At 38.4% G+C, this 23,489-nt stretch overlaps 1 protein-coding gene across 13 annotated transcripts in view; it reads left to right on the top strand.

The window, feature by feature from the left end:
- The window catches only part of tou (toutatis), a 208,282-nt gene that overhangs the window by 95,836 nt on the left and 88,957 nt on the right, over positions 1–23,489 (top strand). For 12 of the 13 annotated variants that reach the window (XM_065227438.1, XM_065227444.1, XM_065227442.1 and 9 more), the window contains exon 2: positions 17,810–18,636. In XM_065227438.1, the coding sequence (XP_065083510.1) occupies positions 18,516–18,636 (121 nt within the window). In that variant the 5' untranslated portion in view covers positions 17,810–18,515. Of the gene's footprint in view, positions 1–17,727; positions 18,637–23,489 lie in introns of those variants that run through there. The other variant, XM_065227436.1, reaches the window with a different exon arrangement.

Below are 23,489 nucleotides of genomic sequence, written 5' to 3'. Positions count from 1 at the left end.
AAGCGAACATCGAACTAATCGATCGCGAAGAAAATCCATTCTCTGTGCTGTATTGACCCGGTCTTCGCGGATAAAAAATGTACAAGCAATTGTGCAATCACATGATGTATTTCGCACAGTGTGGACCGCTCGCCGCAAGGAATTTATCAACAAAATGGCATACTTAATGGATAGACTCACGCCACAGTTATGGGCAACACATTTGAAAAATCGTTAAATGATTATGATTCGGGTCATTCCCATTTCAAGTTACGATACTTGATTTGTTGTTTTGTGTACTATGGATGCCACCAAATAACATAGGACAAACAAGGAAACTGCGGAAGATAAAATCGCACCGGAACTGAGGGGCCCGGATAAATTGGTACTTGAGTGAGAAGAACTCTTCCGTAGTCTTAGAATCTTGAATCTGGCATTTCCCAAACTCTGGATCCGATCTTCACAAAATGTCTTTCGAAAATTTCCTCTTTTCAGACTTCCCTAGTCTTGAATAATCTAAGGCAGGGTTTCTCAATCTATTTGGCGCGCTACCCTCAGGTTAGTCGCAGAAATTCAGACAAACTTGATCAAGGGGGTTAGATTTTAATAGATCTTTCAGGGGAATGACACTCATGAAGACTGCACATTGTAGTCGAAATACGTAAATGAAAAAAAAAAACTTGTTTTGCTCTTATGAAAGATGCATAAATGGCATAGAATTTTAGGGTGACCATCCATGAAGATGCACTACCAGGGAAAGGCTGTCCAAAGTTGGTGCTTCATTAAACGTAAATAACCGTTTAACGTTTGTATACGTTTCATGATGCTCCCACTTTGGTCCCCTCCCCCTTGAACCGTATTGTTATACATAGCTTTTCACCCTAAAATTCTACGTCATTTATGCATCCTTCATTACGAGTATTCCACTGACAATCCAATTGCATTACTTTCACTATGATGGATATGGATTTTTCCTTGCTAAAGCGAGGAGGACGAAAGTCCCAGATTTATTCTAATTGTATCCAAAAATACCTTTTAGTTTGATGAATTGATTTATATCCATGCAAATTGATTTTGTCCGATATAATCGCGTTTAATCTTTAAAATGAATAAAATCATTTGTTAACAATGAATCTCTAGCATATGCGGGTCACATCTCTATTTATCACATGACAGATTATTTACCATACAACTAGCAACTCCCTGCTGTTCTTTCATAAAAACCATTGTCGCAAACGTAAACAATTACTTCTTCCGCGAATTTGTTGAAGATGAAAACTCACTCAAGTAAACTACCACAATGATTGTGTAGAGGGAAAAGAGTCCTCCTATCCGATAGAATTGGTGACATACATGGATAGACTTTGAATTAGGGGAATTTTACGAAAGAAGTCATTGTTTACGTTTGTGACTTTGGCCCTTATGAACGCTCAGTGCGGACTGAGATGTTGAGTAGCATTCCTTGCTTGGATACTAGTACGGAAGAGAATCATGATATTGAGCATCTTCCGGATAGGAGCCAGGCGGTGGTTGCAAGAGCAAATGAGTTTTGGTTGATGGCTGGATATCGGGAGTATCGAGGGGATGTCCGGATCTTGCGAGGGAGGTTGTTGGATAGAAGCGGTATAGGGGAGTACCAGAGTTAGGTTTCTCCTTCTGCTGCTGATGGGTTGCCGACCGAGTGACAAGTGAAATTTGCAAGGTGTTGTCACTGATATTCAGGTATAATAGCGCGATCGGAGTCTGTGGGTTAGATAATGGGACGGTGGTCATGAACCAGTGACAAAGGAGGGAGGGGCGGGTATTTAAGCCGGATTCCTTTTGGAGTGCAAGGAGTTCGGATTGGCTGACTTGACTTGGGGTGGATTCTATTCCTGTCCTTGATGAGTTCTTCCAGACGTTGGAAATCAATTTACGGAACTAAGAAACGCATTTTCTGGATCACTTTCCAGTATCCGGCCGACTGCCAGTGGTAAGCGTCCAAGACTGTGTCAAGTGATGATTGCTTTACTGGACGGGCAGGCGAGGGCGGTTGTTGTTGTTGCTCCGGGAAAGAGTGGCCTAAACGAATTTTCAGCTCGATTTGCGATTTTCTTCTTCATTGAAATACCGAATGCGAAAACCGCACGATCATGAAAGAGTGACAGTAAATAGTCGAACAACCGTATCAAAACTACTACTGATAACGTCGAGATCTCGACGATTTTCTGTTGTCGTGAAATCTTGATTTTTATATGTAAAGGATTGTTAAAAAATAATAGCTCGAAATATAAAATTTTTAGCTAAGCACGAAAACTCTAAATTTTCAGAAATTGTTAGGTTTATATTTTTTTTAGGAGTGAGATTTTAAAATTAAAGTAAATAATTTTTCATCAAATCAAGTTGTTTTGATCAAACCGGGAAAACTAGCATGGACAATCGGGAATAAACAATCTTAAAATCAGTGGCCACCATGGGATCTCGCACATCTCATTGTTATACTTTTCAGACTATCTTTATGCATCACTGTTACACAGAAATTTTGAGTCCCTCAGTTTTCAAAGACCAGGATATTGGACAATTTATAATAGCTGGAGTAACCTAACTATTACTTCGGAAATTTTCTCTAGGGTTTCCTTAGGATCATTCCAAAATGTCTTCAGAGTAACTTCCATGATTGCGCTCAATAATCTAATGATTCACTCCGGTATTCCATAGAAATTGTCCCCATAACAGTCTCGGAATTCTATGCAGAACACTAGGAATTCCCTCCAACAAACTCTTGAAATTCACTCTACAATTATATTCGTCTTCTCAATAACTATCGTGAGAATTTGTTTCAATTTCTCTCCATAATTATCTATAAATTCATTTGGAATATTATGCAGAAATATCTTGGATTGTTCTTCTCAAAATTCTCTTGAAAGAATCTCTTGTAATTCACTTGAAACTCTCCTTTGAGTTCCCTCAGAAACTTCTTCAAAATATCCTACGGTACGCTATTCCGAATATCTTTGGAAATATGCTCAGCATTGCCTGTGAATTCATTTGTTTTCATTTCATCCTATTTGTATGGAACTTTCCTCTGAATATTTTCGAAAATAATAATAATCTTATGATGGCGATCCCAGCATCCAGAATGTTGCCAAAGCTAAAAGGGTACAATGGGTGGGAAACGTAAACAATCCCGCAAAAATCGCATCTGCCTCGAATCCACCCGGTACAAGGAGCGCAGTGAGCTAGGTCAGACCTATGCACAGTGGGCCAGGAATGAAATCTAGCAGGATAATACTAATAACGCTCTGGGATTGCATCCAATTGAGTTGTTATCTTCAGTGAAGTTTTTTGGATTAGCTAGGACTACAATCTTATATTGTTTATAATATAATATATTGTTTGATTCAAATCCAAATATCGGTGGCGTCCCTTAACCTCACTTTTTACCTGTGCACCAACTTTCAAATCGGTTGAAAATTACACTTAATCTTCTAGTTTACTCGATGTATATCCGTTGCAAGTAATATTTTGATAACGCCAGTGGTTTTGAGCGTTGGTGCTCAGGTAGGTTGAGGTTAAAGAAACGCCACGGCCAAATATATTACAATATAAAGGGTGATACGGTCAAAATTTGGTCAAGGGAAAACGCGTGTAAATCGGTGAAATCGTTTATTTAAAAAATCATATTAAATTTCTTTTTCAAGTTCAATTAGTATAAAATTCAGGAAAAATATTCAGTTAGGCTTCCGCTTTTCCAAATCCGAATTGCCGGGCCTTACGCTTGACCCCTGCCATCAGATTTTGTACAGCCACCTTGTCCACCTTCTTCGCCGCAGAAAGCCAGTTTGCCTTGAACTGCTGCTCGCCCTTAGCAGTTTTTTTTGGTCTTCTTTAGGTTCCGCTTGACAATAGCCCAGTATTTCTCAATTGGGCGGAGCTCTGGCGTGTTGAGAGGGTTCTTGTCCTTGGGAACCACCTGCACGTTGTTGGTGGCGTACCACTCCATGGCCTTTTTACCGTAATGGCAAGATGCCAAATCCGGCCAAAACAGTACGGAACAACCGTGTTTCTTCAGGAAAGGCAGCAAACGTTTATTCAAACACTCTTTCACGTAAATTTCTTGGTTGACAGTCCCGGAAGCTATGAAAATGCTGCTTTTCAAGCCACAGGTACAGATGGCTTGCCAAACCAGATATTTCTTTGCGAACTTTGACAGTTTCATGTGCTTGAAAACATCTGCTACCTTTCCCCTTCCTTTTGCCGTATAAAACTCCTGTCCCGGAAGCTGCTTGTAGTCGGCTTTGACGTAGGTTTCGTCGTCCATTACCACGCAGTCAAACTTCGTCAGTATCGTCGTGTACAGCCTCCGGGATCGCGCTTTGGCCGTCGTATTTTGTTTATCATCGCGATTTGGAGTCACTACCTTCTTGTAAGTCGATAGTCCGGCTCGTTTTTTGGCTCGATGCACGGTTGTAGACGATACACCCAGCTTATTTGCGGCATCTCGGAGAGAGAGGTTAGGGTTTCGCTTGAAACTACCGGCAACTCTCTTTGTCGTCTCAGCGGCTTCCGGTTTTCGATTTCCTCCCGATCCAGACTTCCTGGCTGTCGACAAACGTTCCCCAAACACTTTAATTACATTTGTAACGGTTGATTTGGCAACTTTTAGCGATTTTGCCAACTTTGCGTGCGAGTAGCTCGGATTTTCGCGATGCGCGAGCAAAATTTTGATACGCTGCTCTTCTTGCTTGGACGGCATTTTGACAACTGAAGAGTGAATTCCAAAATCAAAATAGGAGCAACATTCTACACACACACACCTTCAAAATGAGGGGTGTTCAGGTTTTTTAAATGCGGAATTGAAAGAAATACGTCAAGTTGATATTGATCAAATTTTGACCGTATCACCCTTTATCTCTGAGAAATTTTGAGGAATCAGAGTCTATGTACATTTTGAGTCATTGATGACATTTTGCGCTTACTTTTGTTTTTATTTTAAATTCATGCATCTTTTTCAAATTTCATGTGATAGGGGAAAAATCTACTTCAGCCTAATCGCCCATTCCCGGCCTATCAAGCACAAAACATCAAATATATCTATGATTTCGGTGTGAACGTGTCAAACAAACGTTTGGTACAATGCTTCAATAGCTGCAAGGCGAAGTGTTGAAGAACGCAAAATAAGATCTAGAAAACAAAAGGCACATTTCAAGTGTACAAAAAGCTCACACGAATTCTTTTTTCTTTACGTTCGATAGGCCAAATAGAATCCCAATGGCGTTTCAATGGCTTTTCAATGGCTCATAGGCCCAAGAAAATCCGTAGGCCGAATTGAGCTGCCAGAAGCAGTTTTGCATTTTTATCTAACGGTACATATGGAACTACATATGGTAACTAAATGTGGAAGCCATCTATGATAATAACATTCCGTTTGGTGCTAAACTACGCTACTTTAAGAAAGACTAAGTGCGGGTTGTGCTTAATAGGCCGGAAATGGGATAGTTAACCCTATACACTTTTAAGTACTCTAAAAATAGTAGAATTATAGATCAGTACCGGTCGAGGAAAAATGATAAAAGTATTCTTTTGAACGACTGTTCAAAATATAATACTAAAAACGTGAATTTCAGGAAAATTTAATAAAACTTCGTATACCTCAGTTGTTTGTTTGTTATACCTTTTATGTCTTGGGCATCTTTTCATGAAATTTTGTTGTTCTATAACTTTGATGAAGACAGAAAACCTGTATCTTGCTAAATAAAAAAGTTTGTATCGTTGCGCCATCTCTGCGGCCAAAACTTGAACTATTTTTATCCACCAAATTGTAGTCCTTACCAATCCAATAAACTTCACTGAAGATGACAACTATATTGGATGCAATCCCAGAGCGTTATTAATTTTTTCCTACTAGATTTCATTCTTGGCCCACTGTGCAATGTAGCAAGATCTAGGAAGTGTGACATCTGTTGACCTCTGTTCTCTAGTCCGCTAGAATGCCCGTGAAGTACTTCAGACATACAACTAAGTTTATCAGACTTAGTCGATGTGCACTAGACGTGTCCTGATGTCGCCAAACGTGCATTTTAAAACGGTCTAACACAGGCCAGTGACAAGGCCTATACCAACAGCAGCGTTTGACAGTAGGCAGCATGTCCCGGGCTCAAAAAACTTATTTTGCTGTGCTGGGCCCGTTGTCACTGTATAACATGTTGCCTACGCGCCTGCCACTGGGCTGGTCTAAAACAATCTCGAAACCTGTACGTTTGTTGAGGAAATACAATACATTAGGTCCTAAGTAACATTGATCGATTCTCTTCACCGACTTTCTCTTTCGTTAATAACTTGGGTACAGGATCGTTTCTTGTTGTGTTTATCGTATTACAGTCACCCCAGTATTATGAGTCACCCACAATTATGAGAAGTGGCTTTTGATTAACATACAGAGCTGACTGACCCATAATAGTGACTAGCTGACTCATAATACTGGGGTGACTGTATAAGCTAGATAATCACCCCTATTCTGTATTTCGTTTCGAACGAAATTCTCATACAAAAAAATATTTTTTTGTATGAGAATTTCGTTCGAAACGAAATACAGAATAGGGGTGAATAGCTTCTTCAATAGATCTGTGTGCTGAAAATAATCAATATTACTTAGGAGCTAATTTTTCAGCTTGAAATACTTAACTAGGAGACTTTCTACTACTTTGAACAAAGCTAGTAAGAAGCTTAAACCTCAACCAACCTATTTGGCACCGCCAGCTGCAACGTCAATATGTTTGAGGAAAAAAGCCGATACAATAATGTTGACATCTGGTGGCCGTACCTGCTTTTCATAAACACACTGAACATATTCAGTTGCCGTTGTGATAATCGCGCTGTAAAGCGCGAACAATAATTCTCACAAAGACGCTCGTGAACCGGTAGGGTGGGTATGCAGGGGGAAGGCAAAACGTAACCGCGCTCTCATGCCAGTTCGTGAGTGTAATAATAATGTCCCGAGAATATTATCGAATGAACAGTCGTCCGGGAGGACAAGGCAAGCTAAATCAGGCCATCCCAGTCAGCACAGCGCGCGGAGCGAACGGGGAATGGGACATCATGAGTGCAGTGCATTCACATTCACACAACTGTCTCATTTTTGCACCGAAATGTAAAATTAACAGCGAAGACCCTCGCTACCACCCCTGGATTTGTGGATCTACGCGAGACCTGCATCGAGTAAACTTTTTTGAAAAAGGTCTGGAATATTGCATTGGCCGGTGCTGCTGCTGTTGTTGCATTAATATCATTGAAATTGAGTGGCGACGCTGACGAGGTGTGAGTGTGAGTGCGAGATGAAACCAGCAGCGAGCGGAGCGACATGGTTTGTAGGGGTAGGATGGTAGATGTATGGAAACAGGCAGGGCAACACAGGATGTACAAGCGATGGGACACAAAATCAATGATGGATGCATGAGTGAAGTCAAGATCTCTCAAGACTCAGGTCATGCGAATTGCACAGTTTGTGGGCAAAAGGAGCGCGGGAGGAGGAAGTCAATTTAAAGGGACAAAACTAGACTACTGCTTTAGTGTTAATTGGAATACATCGGAAACGAGACCCAAAGCACCATCAAAATGGCCGCTTTACTGGATTGTCCCATTTGAATAACCTTAAGCTTGCGGGATATTGGGTGAAATGCGGAAAACGACGACAACGTAGCAGAGAAACCAGGCACTCAGTGTGCCAGAGTCCCCTAATTATGAACCATCAAACCAGAGCTGCAGCACTACCGAAGCGAAGAACAGATAGGTGTTTCGCGGGGAAGCGCGCTCGACGTTCATATTGATGAGGAAAGGTGATATGTGAGGCGACATTTGAATTTGAAATGTGTGTAATAGTTATTCAATTCCTTCCATCTCTTACTCAGTCTCTCTTCCTCGGACGCGTGCTTCAAATCGAATTGGCGTCTGGGCGAATTTTATCGTCGTAGTATATTTTTCGCGTTTTCAGCACCGGGCACTTATTCTCAACGTGGAAGATGCCATCATGATCTGCCCGCACCGCAGAAAGCCGGGTGAAATTTTGTAAATTTGAGTAAATATTCAGTTGATTTCATGTCTCACTTGAGTCAAACAGCTCAGACGAGCCGCTGCTGCTTCCATCTTGTCAAGCGATCCAATTTGTGTGGAGGAGAACCCGTCGTTCGTCATCGTCAGTGAGGGAGGGTGGCAACGTTGAACGCAAACCGCATGGGAGAGGGTCTTCACGAACGGTTTTATTCCAGAAAAAAAAAGTCATCACCGTCGTCGTCGTCGTTGGTATATACGAAAAAGGCACACACGTTCCGCGTGCGCGCACGAGGGGTATTCGATTGTTTATTCATTTATTTATGTGCACATACATTACCCTTCTTTTGGGACCAACGTCGATGGGGATGGGGTAAGTGGGCGATAGTCAGAAGCATATGCCTCTCTGCTGGGTGGTGCGAACGGGGTCAGGAGGGAAGAAGTGGAACGAAACAGACATATTAGCCCCAGTCCGAGTTGTTTTTTTCTTTCCATTATTTCATACGCCTCTCGCCCACCAAACGAAAAAAAGAAGGGGGAGATGGAGTTGGGGGTTGACCGCTGTGCCCCCAGTTCGTAACGACGTCGTGACTGAGCCACGAGATGGCCATTTGCGGCCATCAGCACAGCACAGCACTACACACAAAGACAACACTCGGACCAGACCAGGCACCGGTCAGCAGCAGTAGTAATTTGGCGTTCCGACGATATGCGAATGAGTTCACTGTGTGCTGTGCTATTGCGGCCAGTAGTAGGTAGGTCGGTAGGAAAGGGCGCTGACCAATTTCGAAAAAGGGGATATTTAGTCGAAGTTGATGTGTGTTGCGGAAGGGAGAGCGGAGGAGTGGAGCTATGAAGCATGAAATAAAATAGTGAAGAGGTTCTTGTTGGCTGGCGCTACGCTGATATGGTAATGGGATTTAGCTAAATTGGACAGTTATTTTTCGATCATAATTGAACAGTACGATGTCGATGGGTGGGGGTTATCGACGTAAAGGTACAGTTGAGCCTTTGAAGGGAGTATCATAGACAAAAGGACAATGCGTGTTTACCCATTTTGTGGCTACTCTTCAAAAAATAGACGAGCTCGCTATTGCAGTGGCCATCGTTACCTTGCAATAAGTGGATACAATAACTCTTAAAACCCGGAACAACCGATTCAAATGTGGTGAATGATTCTATCAACATCCCTCTATCGAAGTTTATCGTTTATTACCAAAAAAGTGAAGCTTACTTGTGTAGTACACTGGAGTCGCTTTTTACGCGGGTGATACGTCCCGCGTAAAAAAAACCGCGTAAAAAAAAAACCGCGTAAATTCCGGAATCCGCGTAAAAAAAAACCGCGTAAATTCCGAAATCCGCGTAAAAAAAGACCGTGTAAGAAAAAACCGCGTAAAAAGCGATATACCGCGTCAATTCTGAAATCCGCGTAAAAAAAACCAAAATCCGCGTAAAAAAAAACCGCGTAAATTCCGGAATCCGCGTAAAAAAAACCGCGTAAATTCCGAAATCCGCGTAAAAAAAAAACCGTGTAAAAAAAACCGCGTAAAAAGCGACTCCAGTGTATATGAACTTTCAGTATATGCTGTATCTTGAGATCCTGATAATTTTGAGAGTTGCTATCTTCACCAAAGTTGTTCAAATTTTTTTTTATGGCTGTACAAGTTTATGATTGTGAATAATCACGACTGAAAGTCTTGTTAATAAAGAATTCTACACGCTTAGAAATAACTAATTTTACATGTGACGGAATCCATTTTTGACATAACAGATTTGACGTAAACAAACATTTCATGTAATATTAAGTGCTCCGAGACTGAAAAGTTCGTTGCTCGACGAAAATTACGTTTGACTAAGCAATATTTGGCGTTTGTTATGACTTAAAATTCATGTCAAAATTGACGCTCGTATATGTCACTCTCAGAGCACCTAAATTTACATGAATTTTCTAAGTGTGTAATATACACCTAATTTTGAATAATTCTAGGGTGGATTAGGTCGACTATTAAGTCAAGTTATTTTTAGATTTTATTTGAAGAGAAGATACTGAAAAGGAAAGCTATCTGAAGCTTCTAATTTTTTAGGGTTGATGATAAACCTTCTATTATTGAAAAAAAAATTGATGAAGTTTATTAATAATAATATAAAATTATATGTTGTTACCCAAACCATTTACAGTTAAGTGCCATGATACTTCGTACAGCGTCTGATTTCGCGCGTTTTGCCAATATTTTATAGTGTTTTGCGATTTTTTTTCAATTTATATTTTTCCCATACATTTATGAACAATATTTATCCACATCTTCAACTCAGTTCAAAATATCCACAGTACACATTATTGTGATTTTTATAAACTGCCAAAACTGGAAATTATGGCACTTTCAGGGTGGCCATTGAACCGGGAAAACCGCAAGAACTGGAAATTAACCTGGAATCGTAAACAACCAGGAAAACTGGGAAATAACCGGGAGTTTTATTTGAACCATACCATATGTTGGGGCCTCATAGCCTAGTCAGTAAATACACGGTATTACCATACCGGAGGCGGCGGGTTCGATTCCCGGTCCGGTCGAGGGAATCTTTCGGGTGGAAATTTTCTCGACTTCCCTTGCCACACAATATACAAATTCATGCACTGGTATTGGCATCGAAAGCTCTCAATTGATAAATGAGAAAGTGCATTTAGAACACTAAATTGAGAACACACAATAAGCTAATATGCACTAAGCAACAAGCTTGAAATGCGAATAAGAAGAAGATATAGTTTTGGTAGTATTTTCAAAATTTGTCAAGTTTAAGGCCGTGATAAGTTACAATGAGAATCCTAAACAATTTCTAAGCCCAAGACACAATACTTTTTGTTTGTTAAATTTGAAACCTCAAAGTTCGTTGTTAATTTTAGAACCTTGAAAACTATTGATGTCACATAATCTACCAAATTTATCCATGTCTGATACATTGAATTTACGCTCGGTGTATCAAAGATTTTTACAAATTGAGATCTCACACATCTCACTGTTACACTTTTCAGAAATATCTAGCCCCATTATCTTGAACAGTTTTGTTAGACCAGGATATTGAAAAATTCGATGCCTGAACTACCTATACTATTTGTTTGAAACTATTATCTGAATATTTTCGAAAATAATAATAATGTAATGATTCTTTTTGGTATTCTCTAGAAATTTTTCTCCATAACAGTCTCAGAATTCTGTACATAACACATAAGGGATTTCCTCCAGCAATCTCTTGGAATTTTCTCTAGAATTATCTTAGTGTTAATTTATTTCCATAGTTATCGTTTAAATTTCCGTGGAATATTCTTCAGAATTCTCTGGGAATTCTTCTCAAAATTAGCTTGAAAGATTTTTTTAAATATTCTTAGAGTTATCTTGAGGCTCTCCTTGTCACTATGCATTTTCCATCTGGTTTGGTTCCCTTAGAATGCTGAAATTCCTTCGGATTTGTTTTATAATTTCCTGGATTTCTACTCAAAATCCCCATAATAGTCTCTTCCGAACTACCTTGGAATTCGCCTTTAGTTCTCCTAACTATTTTTGTTTTTTAATTACATACCTGGAACTTCTAATCAAATTTCTTTGGAATTCCTTTGAATTCATTCACCACAATGCTTCTCAAAACTCATTTGGCATTCTCTTAAAATTTCTTTAAAATGTTAGAATCTTAAAATGTTATCCAAGTCCAAGAGTCATATCCATCAGATCTTGAAAATTACGCCATATTTGAGATTTTACATATTACAATTTGATAAGCTCAATAATGTGTAAAACAAACCTAGTATGTCTAAAATTTTCTTATGTTATCTTCATAATATTTCTTATTCGCTATTAAAGATATAATTCCGTACACGCTATTTCAAAACTACCCAAATTTGGGTAGAATCCACCCAGATCTGTCAAAACTGAACCTACCCAAAAATGGGAAAACCGTGTTGGGAGTGACAAGTTGACAAATTAACAACGTCGATCGGATTCATGTCGATGTTGTTCATTTGTCAACTTGTCACTCCCAACACATTTTACCCATTTTTGGGTAGGTTCAGTTTTGACCGATCTGGGTGGATTCTACCCTAGTTTGTGTAGTTTTGAAATAGCGTGTAGATCTCGTTGCATTGTTCTGAAGAAATTCTAAGTCCAATTTATCACTTTATAACATTCAGTCTATTGGTCCATTTAACCCAGAAGCTTAGGCCTAGAGCCATTGGAAAAATTTCAACATTTTGGGACTTCTAAAATCATTTCAAATTACGAGCTTCTACTAATTATCCTACTTATCGAACATAATTTGAACATTTGTGGCGATCATGGAGCTTAAATAAATTTAATAATTCAGAAAATTTATTTTGTTTCACAATTGAGATATCAGGAGCGGCGTTTTTACGGTTTGATGCATTTTTAAATTTCTTGTCGTTACTTTTTTACCAGTGACATCAATCTTTTTAAATATATTTAGCCGTTTATATGAAACTGAGATAATTTACTGGGCACCCGAGAATAACCGGCAATTATTTTTTTTTTTTAAATTCAGTGACCACCCTGCACATTACGGTATAATGCTTTTGGAACTAAAATAAAATGAAACTTGTAAGACGTTACATGAATTAAAACATCGATATTGAGGTTTGAAAATTAAACTTGACTGCAATTTAAATCAGGGCACTATCAGGACATATTTGATATGAAGAGCTCTCATATATGCATACAGTTAAATCAAGTCATCTACATAATTTATTGAAAAGGTACTATTGACCCGTACTGAGGTACTATTGATTCGAAATTTGTGCAGGAATAATCGAATTATTCAAATGGCTTATTTGAGCATTTCTAGATAGAGCTGGAATTAGGGCGTAACAGCTTTTGTAAACAATGATTTCTATCGATGATTTCTAGGAATTCAAGGCACTCCCACGCAGACCAACATAACCATCGGATAGGGAAATTCTCCCTACCCGATGTGGATGTTGGTTTGCGTGGGCAAGCCTTGAATTTCAAGAAATCATCAAGAGAAGTAATTGTTTACAAAAGCTGTTAGGCCCTAATTCCAGCTCTATCTAGATTTATGTATCAGAATTTCCTAAGAGCCTTTCTGCCTTTGCCTTAAAATATTTACTTAAAATTTTCTCCAAAATATCGTCATCGAATCTTAGCCCATGTTTTGTATGTGTGTTATTTTTTAAGGATATGGTTACGAATATTTTCAGCAATATTTCAAATTGTTTTCAAAGTTTACTCATGTATAATAACATTAACATTTATGATTTTTAAACACAATACATTTATGATTTTTTAACATGAGTTGTTTTTTCAAAATTGTATTACGGTTTAATCGTTCAGTTATTCAAACTTTCAGTTTTAAAAAAATCGCTATAATTCTGAAACTTACAGTAATCTTCTCACACCACCACAACAATTTGCACTTGGTCATGCTTAGGAAGAAAATCGTTGCCCACATTCGTTTTCATTGAATGTTAATAATCGGGAAAATTTTGAGATTTGAAGCGGGAAAACCGCGAAAAACCGGGAATTCTAAAAAGAAAATTTAGTTGCCATGTTCAAACAAGGGAGTTGTAACCCGTTATAAGCTGCTTACAAGATACTATAACAATTGTAATAACACATTTTGAGGTTTTTGTTTAGTAGTGTTCTGCATTGCAAAATGACGTTTCAAAAAAATCAATATAGCATATCAAAATAGTTATGGAATTCTACTTATTACTTTGAAACTTTCCTTAGCATTTCCTTGGGATCTGTCTGAACATTCTTTTGCAACTATCTCTTGGAATTCTTTTCAAAATTGTTTGAGAGCTGGAAACTCTCCTCCGAAAACCCTTCGGAAAATCTGAATTTTCATAGGTTTTCCAAGTATTTATTTTATATTGTCCTCCAAGTTGTTCTTCAGAGTACAATATCTTTGATATGTTTCTCAAAATACACACGAAGTTCTTTTCGTTGGAAGTGTTGCTCAGAACACCCTTTAATTTCGGTTCATAATTATCTTAAAATTCTCCTTAAAATTCATCTGCTATTTTTCTCAGCATTGCTGTAAAAATTTTATCACAAGTAATTTCTTCGTTTAAGGATTTCTTAGGACTTTATCTCGAAATTGTCTTGAAATTCTGGTCAGAACTCCCTTAGAATTTTTCCCATATGTTTTAAACAATCCTCGTCAGCACTTCTTTGGAATTAACACAATTCCTTTCAAATTCTACCCAAAATTTCCAGGTATTCTTGGCAGAATTATTTGAAAATTCAGGGTGGCGACTGAACCGGTAATCGGAAACAACCTTCCATAAAACCATAATTTTCGTTAATAAATATTCAAAGTCCGATTTCTCGAATATTTCGCTTAGAATTTTGAATCTAGACCCATAACCTTGGAAAACCCCATAATGAAATGTGTTATCAACTGAAGGATCAGAATCAGGTCTCTACATTTTCGAAGCTCTAAAAGGAACTCGAGTATTGTTTCTTTCACACAACGTGTATAGCACGAAACGAAAACGAAAAAGAAACTCGCTCAGAACGAAAGAATGGCTGTGGATTTTTTCGCCGTTGCTTTGCTCACCCCTTTCAGTGAAAGTAACGTCGATTTTCGAGTTGAAACGAAGTCTCATTATGCCTTTCAATCCCTTTCGCTGACACTGTCACCTGCTGTGTCAGTTTGTTTAATATGCGTTATGTCCCATTTCCGTTGTTTTTTTTTTAGATAAATATGTGAATGGAAGATAAATTAATCATATTACGTGTAATTTTCTATCAAGTCAAGCACTCTTTCATTCGTCCGCTTCATCGAAGCTTAAAACAAAACGAATGAAGCGACTCAGTAAAGTCTGCGATTTCAAAATCATGACGTCATGGATGTTATGGATTTAATCATCTCGAAAATAACATTCTTCGAATTTTAAGAAAATGTTGAACTACGTTATTCAACATCCGGAACGCCTAGATCATCTGCACAACTTTCCCGAAGAAGGCAGAAACTTCCTAGAAGACCAGGTTCACGAGATATATAACATATTCGAAGTTACGGAAGGCCTTGGTTTCCCATTTTCGTAAAAAAAAAACACGGCTACTCATAGATTCAGTAAAAGATTCTTCGATGTTCCTCATATTCGAGCTATTCGATTTATGCTCGTATATGAGTGACGTTTACTTATATTAATGGATAATTTTAGTGAGTGACCGTATTTTTTGCAAAAATGAGTAAACGGAAATCAAATATGAGTAAGACTCCAACGGCCGTGGTTGATGGCTGTTAATTGATTTCACCTCTGATCCCTCACAAAAGGGTCGAAGAAAGCAGACGCAGAAACCTGTGAATTATTTGACCTTTTGATTGAAGATGATCAGCTCAATCAGTTCAACGCCGACTCTCGGAAGCTTTAATCTGCTTCCCTTCCAATCATATTTCACTCATCTGGCTACTCCGAAAACTTCGTACACTTTTCGTCTTTCGTTCTACCGGTTTAAAAATTCGCTTTCCTTGTTAACAATTGTCCCGAATTTCCTCTTCGTTCCAAGCTATTTCTTAAGCAATCTTTTCCTCACTTAGCTCTTCTTACGAAGATTGCCTTCGGCGCTCCAGGATTGGAAGTTTGATCGAAATTATGATCCGTTCGATATATCCACCCCTATTCCTCATTTGCCGATCTGAAGCTCTTCTTTGATCCTTTCAAAGCCCATGAAAACCCCTTCAAGTACTTCCAAAACAGCCACAGCTTTGAAATCGGAAATTGCATGAATGATGGAGCATAAGGGGAACTTCGTATGCTGGTTCTTAAGGTGAAAGTGACCTAGTCAGTAAATAAAAATTAAAAAAATTGTTTTCTTTTAAGATACCACTTAAAATAGGAAAAAAGTTCTCGTCGATTTGTGCGAAATAATAAAAGGAAAACATCGGCGAGAGCTTTTTGCAACCTGTGGTATCTCAGAGAAAACCATTTTTGACATTTGTATTTACTCACTAGGTTACTTTTACCTTAACTTGCAAAACATAGACGAAATGGAAACTCTACCGGGCGTTACGTGACGAAGATCAATTACGTGACATATTTGGTTGCGATCTTTATGTGAGGGGAAAATTTTAAAATTAGTATAGTGGAAATGGATGTAATGTCGGCCTAAATGCCCCTAATTTGGGCCCATACATAAATTCAGCAATCGACTAAATTTTCAATAACGACCAAAAATATCCATTAATAATCTCCCAATGACGCGTTCATCTAGATAAAATTGATAAATAGCAGATTTGAAGGCTGTTCGTATACCACGTAAGCTCTTTATGGCGAGGGGTTGGCAAGTGTCCCTAAAAATTGTATGGATGATTGTCAACACAGGATGAGGTATGTAGTTGAATTGACCCTTTCCGTTTACCATACATTTTCCCATATAAAGTTTAAACATCTCCCACAAATAAAGCTGCAACCAAATTCGTTCATATTTGGCCCAGTTGTTGGGGACCTCAATACAAATTGAACTTTTTCGTTCTTTTCCTTCGTTATTTAATATTGTTGCGTTGGCTTCGGGCTATCTCGGACTCCACCAATTTGATGATCTCGACGAAGATTTGCGGCTACTTTAACGCACAAACTACTCTGCATTTGTTTTTGTTCAAAACACAAAGTTTCTGAACTATGATATCTGTATCAGGGTCACCCAGAGTAAATTGTAATAATAAACATTTAATCCAGCATCAACCAAGACTTCTTCTCCCTCGTTCAGCTACACATAGCTTACTTGCAACATCGTCCTTTTGTGCTACGTCCAACAAACCGTCCAGTACAGCAATTCAAATACATACACAATAATAAACGTGAACTGCCGCTCGATGACCCATTACTAATTACCTCCGTTTTTCTTATCTCTTTCCAGAAATTCGGAATGTAAACATACATTCGATTACATCTGACTTACTCAAATGCATCTTAGCATACACTGAATCGCGACCTGGCTTTGGTTGGCACACACATACGTACATTCGCAAATACAGCAGTGTTGAAGAATATTTACCGCTGACAAATCAGAAGCACCGGCAATGATATGAAATCGCGCTCGTACTCATCGGATTTATTTCCCTTAATTGTTTAGTTAATCGTTTAGTTGTCTGCACCCGACCGTCGTCTCCGAATATTTCCGTTTCGAATCATATATTTTTTCCGTATTTTTCGTACTCACTGGACGCGCGCGCGGAGTTTTGTTTTAATGAAGAAAAGGTCGACCGGGCAAGAAGAATAGAATCAGCAGTAGCGTGCTGTGAGTAGCGGAGGAGCAAGAGGAGCGAGGAGGAAAAATGTGAAACGAGTTTTTTTTTCTTTAACTCATCATAGCAGTCCACAGCACCGCACCGAGCACGGGTGGACTGCTTTGATGCGAGCAGAGGGACGTGAACGGACGGTTAGAGTGAGATGATGGTGGTCGGTCGCTGGAAAGAAGCAAGAAAAAATCTGCCGAGTACCGGCAGTCCGCTGTCGGTTGGCTGACGCAGATCATCGTCGTGTGTACTTGGAAGTGGGAAGTGAGGCAGTTTTCGGTTCGATGAGTTTTTATCCAGTATTCTTTTTTTTTCGGATTTCTCGGCATTTTTAGTGATATTGCTCCCTTCGGAAGGGGATGACGCGAGCTTTTGGTGGCGGATGTATTGAAGAAAGTGCGATTTTTCGAAGGATTCAAATTGTCTGATTAACGAGTGATGTGCGTGAGAAGGAAACAGGGGGAAGGGGAAATGATTGATTAGATTGATTAGCATTCAATTGAATGTGTGTATTCTTGATTTGTGTTAATTGCAGTCAGAAGCAACTCGTGGAGCCAAGGAAGCATACGAAGAAGAATAAGAAGCAAGGAGTTGTATTATAGAAATCATAACGAGTGGAAGGCAGTGTGAGCTGGAAGAAGAATTATCGGAAATTAGTGCTGGTGCGAACATCTGCGTGTTCGACGTTGTTGTAAATATCTGATTGGAGGGATGAAAAGTATCAAATAAGTCCATTATCTCCCTCAATACCTGTACAGAGTGCTAAAGAATAATTCAAATAATCGATATCGTTACTCAAAGCGGAGAGTGCTATACGCGGCCGAGTGGAAGAGGAGAAGGAATCGAGAAGATCTGGTTTCGGAGCGAAGCTCTGCAATCAGTCTGTGTGTGCTTGTTATATTTATGTGTATGTGAAGAACCCAGCTGGGGAGTAAGAAGAACGAGCAGCTAAGTCAGCATTGGAGTGGAGGAAAAGAAGAAGAAAGGTGGGCAACCCGAGAAATGTTTCCAAAGTGATGTAGCAGGAGGCAGCAAAAAGAAATCACGTGTAATCACTTTTGGCAGGCAGGCAACCAAGCCAGTAAAAGGGAAGAATCGCGCAAAATCTGGTTGGCCTTCTCTCTTTCTCTGTCGAGGAGAAGAAGACCCGGTCTTTAGATAGTGTGTCGTAGTCGTTGTCGTCGTCGTCGTCGGCACCGTTGTCGTCGGCGCGCACACACACCTGTGTCAAGATAGGGAAAATGGACAAGGATGGTGACAAGAAGGGTGGCGACAAGAAAGGTGGGCAATCCGGAGCCGGCTTGGGAGGCGCAGCCGGTGTTCCGGATCCTGCCTCACTGCTAGATGCTGCTTCGTTGTTTGGTAAGTTTGGAAAATCTAGTAATCGGAGTTGTATTGTTATTCTAGCTGGCGCTAATAATGTGCTTCCTCGGATTTTGTATATTGGTAAACAAACAAAGATTCAGTTTTATCTTATCTTGTTTATTAAGACTTTATGGTCGTCGTACAGGTTGTTTACTATTTGTGCTCGATAATCGTAAATCGACATCATTCATATACATGAGAAAACCTACATTGGTGTATACTGCCGCTATTCACATAACAGTCCCACATCCGGTGGATTTCCTATCTAAATGGGACTGTTACGTCAATTGTGGCAGTATATCGGTTGATTGTTTGTTCATTACAATGTATCAATGTATTGTTAAACTCGATAATCACGTATTATGTCCACATAAAGGTAGAAATGTAAACTGTCCCAGCAATTTACAAGCAGTTTGGTTATAATGGATTGCAATCGTATCTAATTGCATGCACCTATTAAGAATTCAAAGGGGGAAAACAATGACAAGTAAAGTAAATCTTGCAATGTAGGGATGTAATAAATGTAAATAGTAGACGCAATTTGGCTCAGAAATTTTCTACGAAAGACATATTTTACGCCTGTATTCAGCAACTGCATTTGAGTCACGTCATAGTCGAGGTCGTTGAAGTCGTAAAATTATCAACGACTTCGACGTTGAATTGTTCAAAAATACTTGTGTAAAATTGAGCATAGTTAATTTTATGAAGTAAATACTGGCTGGTGCCCTTTCACCGCTTGAGCTCCTACACTGCTCTAATTTTTGTTCAAAACTTGCTGAAAAATGCAAACATAAATTGGAAAACTTGTGGACGTCATATCTGAAGCTTTAACACCCGAATTTTGCGATTTTCGTGGATTTGGCGCGGATTGGCATATCAAATTTGGTCTGATGCAAATTTGGCGCGGATCAGATCCACTAAGGGCCACTCACATCAGACTCGTTGGGCGTTTGACAGTAAGGCAATAGATTTAGCTGTTACTTTTCAGCAACGCGTCAGATTCGGATCAAATGTGGGTGGGCCTTTAGTCTGAATACAACTAAGTTTAAATTTTAATTATTTGAAGATTCCATTCCGATCTTTCAAATAAACATAAGGTTCATAAACTACGCGACAGTTTATGAGAGATTTTAGACCCTCTTTCCTCCCGCCCCCACCAGGTGGTTTATTAACAGCCCCGAAGTGGTTTTGTAATTGATTTTAATCGTCAATTTGTCGTAATCTCGCGTAACATTTGAAAAGGCCCTATCAGTTTTTTTTTTAAACAAAACATATAATTCGTTATTCGCGCGAATTGAAACTCGCCTACACAAACCAGCAACGCTATCGGGAAGGGGACGGTAAACGATGGTGTAGTTGGTTTGCATAGAAGGGCTTCGATTAGTGCGAAAAGGGTATTACAAATTTAGTTTACAAAAGCTGAAAGGCCATTTCAGGACGACCAGTGAACCGGGAAATCCGGGAAAAAGCCGAGCATTCGAAGTCACCGATTAACAACCCCTGATCGGGGTAACATGTACTTTGAAAAACAAATTTGGACCTTGAAAAATTAAATATCATTATACTGGACTAGATGTTCAGGATAAAACCACCTGAAAGTACTATTAAAAAAATTAAGGAGATTATCGAATGAATTATCGAATCCCCCAACCAAATTAGGGGAAATTTCAGAGTAAATTTCCGAAGATGTTTCGTAACGAACTCTGCGAAAATTTTGACTAGAACTCCAAGTCAATTGTGAGAGTTCAGAGTAAAAATGTTTTGTAACTCTGTGGGAAGCTGCATGGCAGTTGGGAAAAGGACTCCAAGATCCGTGAATCGAGTTTTGGGAGCATAATCCCCAATGAATTCTGCGATTATTTTTAAGAGAATTTCGAGGATTTTCAAAGGGCATCTCGAAAAGAGTTTTTAGATAATTTTATGGAGAATTTCAAGTGAATGTTATGAAGAATTAAGCAGAGAACTTCGATATTATTCTGAGCAAAATTTTTCACCAATTCTGAGGTGAATTGCATGGGAATTCTAAGTAGAATTTATGCGGTTTAAATAATACAATAAGAAGCTTCAGTGAATTCTTTTAAAAAAACTTAAAAATTCGAAAAGAAACTAAGGATGATTTTTTAGAGTATTTCTGGTCTGGAATTTCAAATTTATTTTAGACGATTTCTGAAAAGAACTCTGTGAAGGGATTTGATTCTAAAAAAAAAATGCTTGAGAACAATCCAGTAAAATCCTGTACTTCGAACGCATTTTCATGGAAGTTAGACATTTAAAAATTCAGGAAAAGTACTACTAAAGTCTTAGTAATGACCTATTTAACCTTATGATAACTTCGGCTCAACCGCATTTGGTATTATGTTTAATTAAAATGTACATAGCATCACCGGTAAAATTTCTACATATCCGGAAAACAAACGGGAAAAACTCCAGAAATTGCTCGAGGGGTTTGCTGGTTACCATGCCATTGTCAAATGTTATGCGAGAAATCATTTAAAACTTTCATTTTTTAAGAACGCAGTGTCCATTTTAAGAACGTTTCCAAAGTTCTCTGAAAGCATAAGTGTTTTGAAACCTCCACCAACCCTGAAAGCTCTAAAACTTTTTAGAACTTCCACGAACTTATTGACTCCCTGAACATTAAAATGTATGTACTTGTTGGTAGGTATAGGTAAACTGTGACGAAAAGGGGGACGGGTGGTAAATACTTCCTCAATTTTGCGTAACATAATTAAGGGGTTACGCCTACCTGCAAACTTTCAAAAAATCGTTTTTTTTATTGTCCTAATCGAAAGTATATAAAGTCAAGAATATTTCCTCAAAAGATCAAGTTGATCCGATGAAAATTGTGAAAGTTATGCGACGTACAAAAATATTCACTTATAGTGGACTAAACCCAACTTGAAACTTTAAACGCGATTATCTCGGAATCATATTTTCAAAACCGGTGCCAACAATTTGTCGAAATGTATACATTCGATTCGTCCGATTCGTTTTGATTTCTGTTCAGTACTATTTTGTGCAGTCCACGATCGTTCGGATTTCGTCTATCATTTAATTTCGATTTTTACAGCCGATCAAAGACAAATTTTAAGGATAAAAAATCGGCACTTCAACTTTGCAAGGCCGCCATTTTGTCAAAAAAAAAAAAAAAAAATCCGAACGATCTAGGACTAGTTTAACGCATGCTTAGCGATTTGGCATGGTTTTTTTTTTTTTATTTCAGATGATTACATCACAAACCGCAGTTGGCACCGCAAAAAGCGTTTTTTAGAACATCGTCCACGGGGAGCAGCCGTGCGGGGCACCAGGACCTCGTTTTTACAGCATCGATTGATAAATGTACCATTTAATGTGTGTTCAATAAACGGCAGAAAACCGATTTGCAATATGTAGCGTCGTTTTCGAGAAAAAAATCCAAACTTTCGCTTTTTTTCGGTCTTGCAGGTAGGCGTAACCCCTTAATGCACGACCCCAGGGTGGAGAACTATTTTATCATATGGGACTCATTTCCCTCAGACGCTTGAAAATCAATGAAGATAATTCGCTACATCCAACATCCAACTATTACACCTTTTAACCAGTCTGAAACTAGAACTTTCGAGCCAGTACTGACCATAATGTATTTAGTTGTAAAGGTTATTATGATGGAATTTTCTTTTTGAAGTTAAGAGCATATTTTCAAACAAATAGAAATATTTGAAAATCATAGAAAATATTCTTTCAACACAACTTTACAGAATGATTTTTAAGCCGAAGTACTCCAAATAAATGTTCATGTGGAGCTTAAATAAATAGTGTCTCTTTCCAACCATTGGTACAACATTTGTTACGCAATTTAATTTTTATCAAGTATTTTTTACTGAGTAGCTGATACACATGATCAACACGAATTGAAAATTTGTACAATCGGTACCCGTAGTAAAATTTGTAATGCGCCCGTTTACTGAATGAGATTTGTGGGATCAAATCCCACCTGCTGCCGAGATTTTTTTCTCATATTCATCTGTTGATCATCTGTGTCAACTTCCCATTATCTATTCCATAAAAACTTAAGACTGATGTGAAACAAATTTTACGGGGAAAGTATTCTTCCAAAATGTCCTCAGAATTCCCTAGAAATTAATTCTTCTCAAAATGGTGTTGAAAAAACTCTGGGAATTTTCTTGGAATTATCTTTGGAATTCTCATGCAACTCTTCTTGAAATTGGAAGTTTCTTTTGAATTTCCTGGAACACTATATTTTTTGGTAATAATGTTCAAAATTTCCTATTGCGAGTAGCTACCGCTCCGAACGTTCTATGAAACTATCTTCAAGTTAGCATTACATTCTGCAAAGATTTTTTTTTAAATTATTTTCAGAATTAAGTCAGGGTTAAGTTAGGGTTAAGTTAATTTATTGATTATTAAAGGTGGTGTCAGAATTGTATTAAGTTTGTCAGGATTCCTTCAGAATTGCTTTAGAATTCCCTGGAATTCTACTCAAAACTCTAATAATCACACTGAAGTTGGTAGAATATTACCGGGATTATAAACAGCTGAACAAGTCAGTAAAATTTAAAATTATGTTCCGTTACACGTAAGAAATCGGTCCTAACCGACATTTTTTTTATCATTAAATGGGGTTAACTGAACAAAGAGTTTAGAAATTCGGAATAAATTTTCTATTTTTTTAAATTTTTCTCTTATGTTTAAACTTTTACCACTTACCTTACCTTAGTTTAAAAATTACCGAACAGTGCAGGCCTGGATTAGTGTGTAGCATCTACAGAACTACCTTAGAACTCACCTTTAGTTCTCCTGACTTCTAGTCACATTGCTTTAAAATTGTCCTCAGAAATCAAAAAGAGAGT

Source organism: Ochlerotatus camptorhynchus, unplaced genomic scaffold (assembly GCF_037179485.1).
Source record: "Ochlerotatus camptorhynchus isolate MF236.1 unplaced genomic scaffold, CSIRO-AGI_Acam_v1.1 ptg000274l, whole genome shotgun sequence".
NCBI classification, from domain to species: domain Eukaryota; kingdom Metazoa; phylum Arthropoda; class Insecta; order Diptera; family Culicidae; genus Ochlerotatus; species Ochlerotatus camptorhynchus.
Note: the sequence above shows the minus strand (reverse complement) of the source record. Positions and strands in the feature narration are given on the sequence as shown.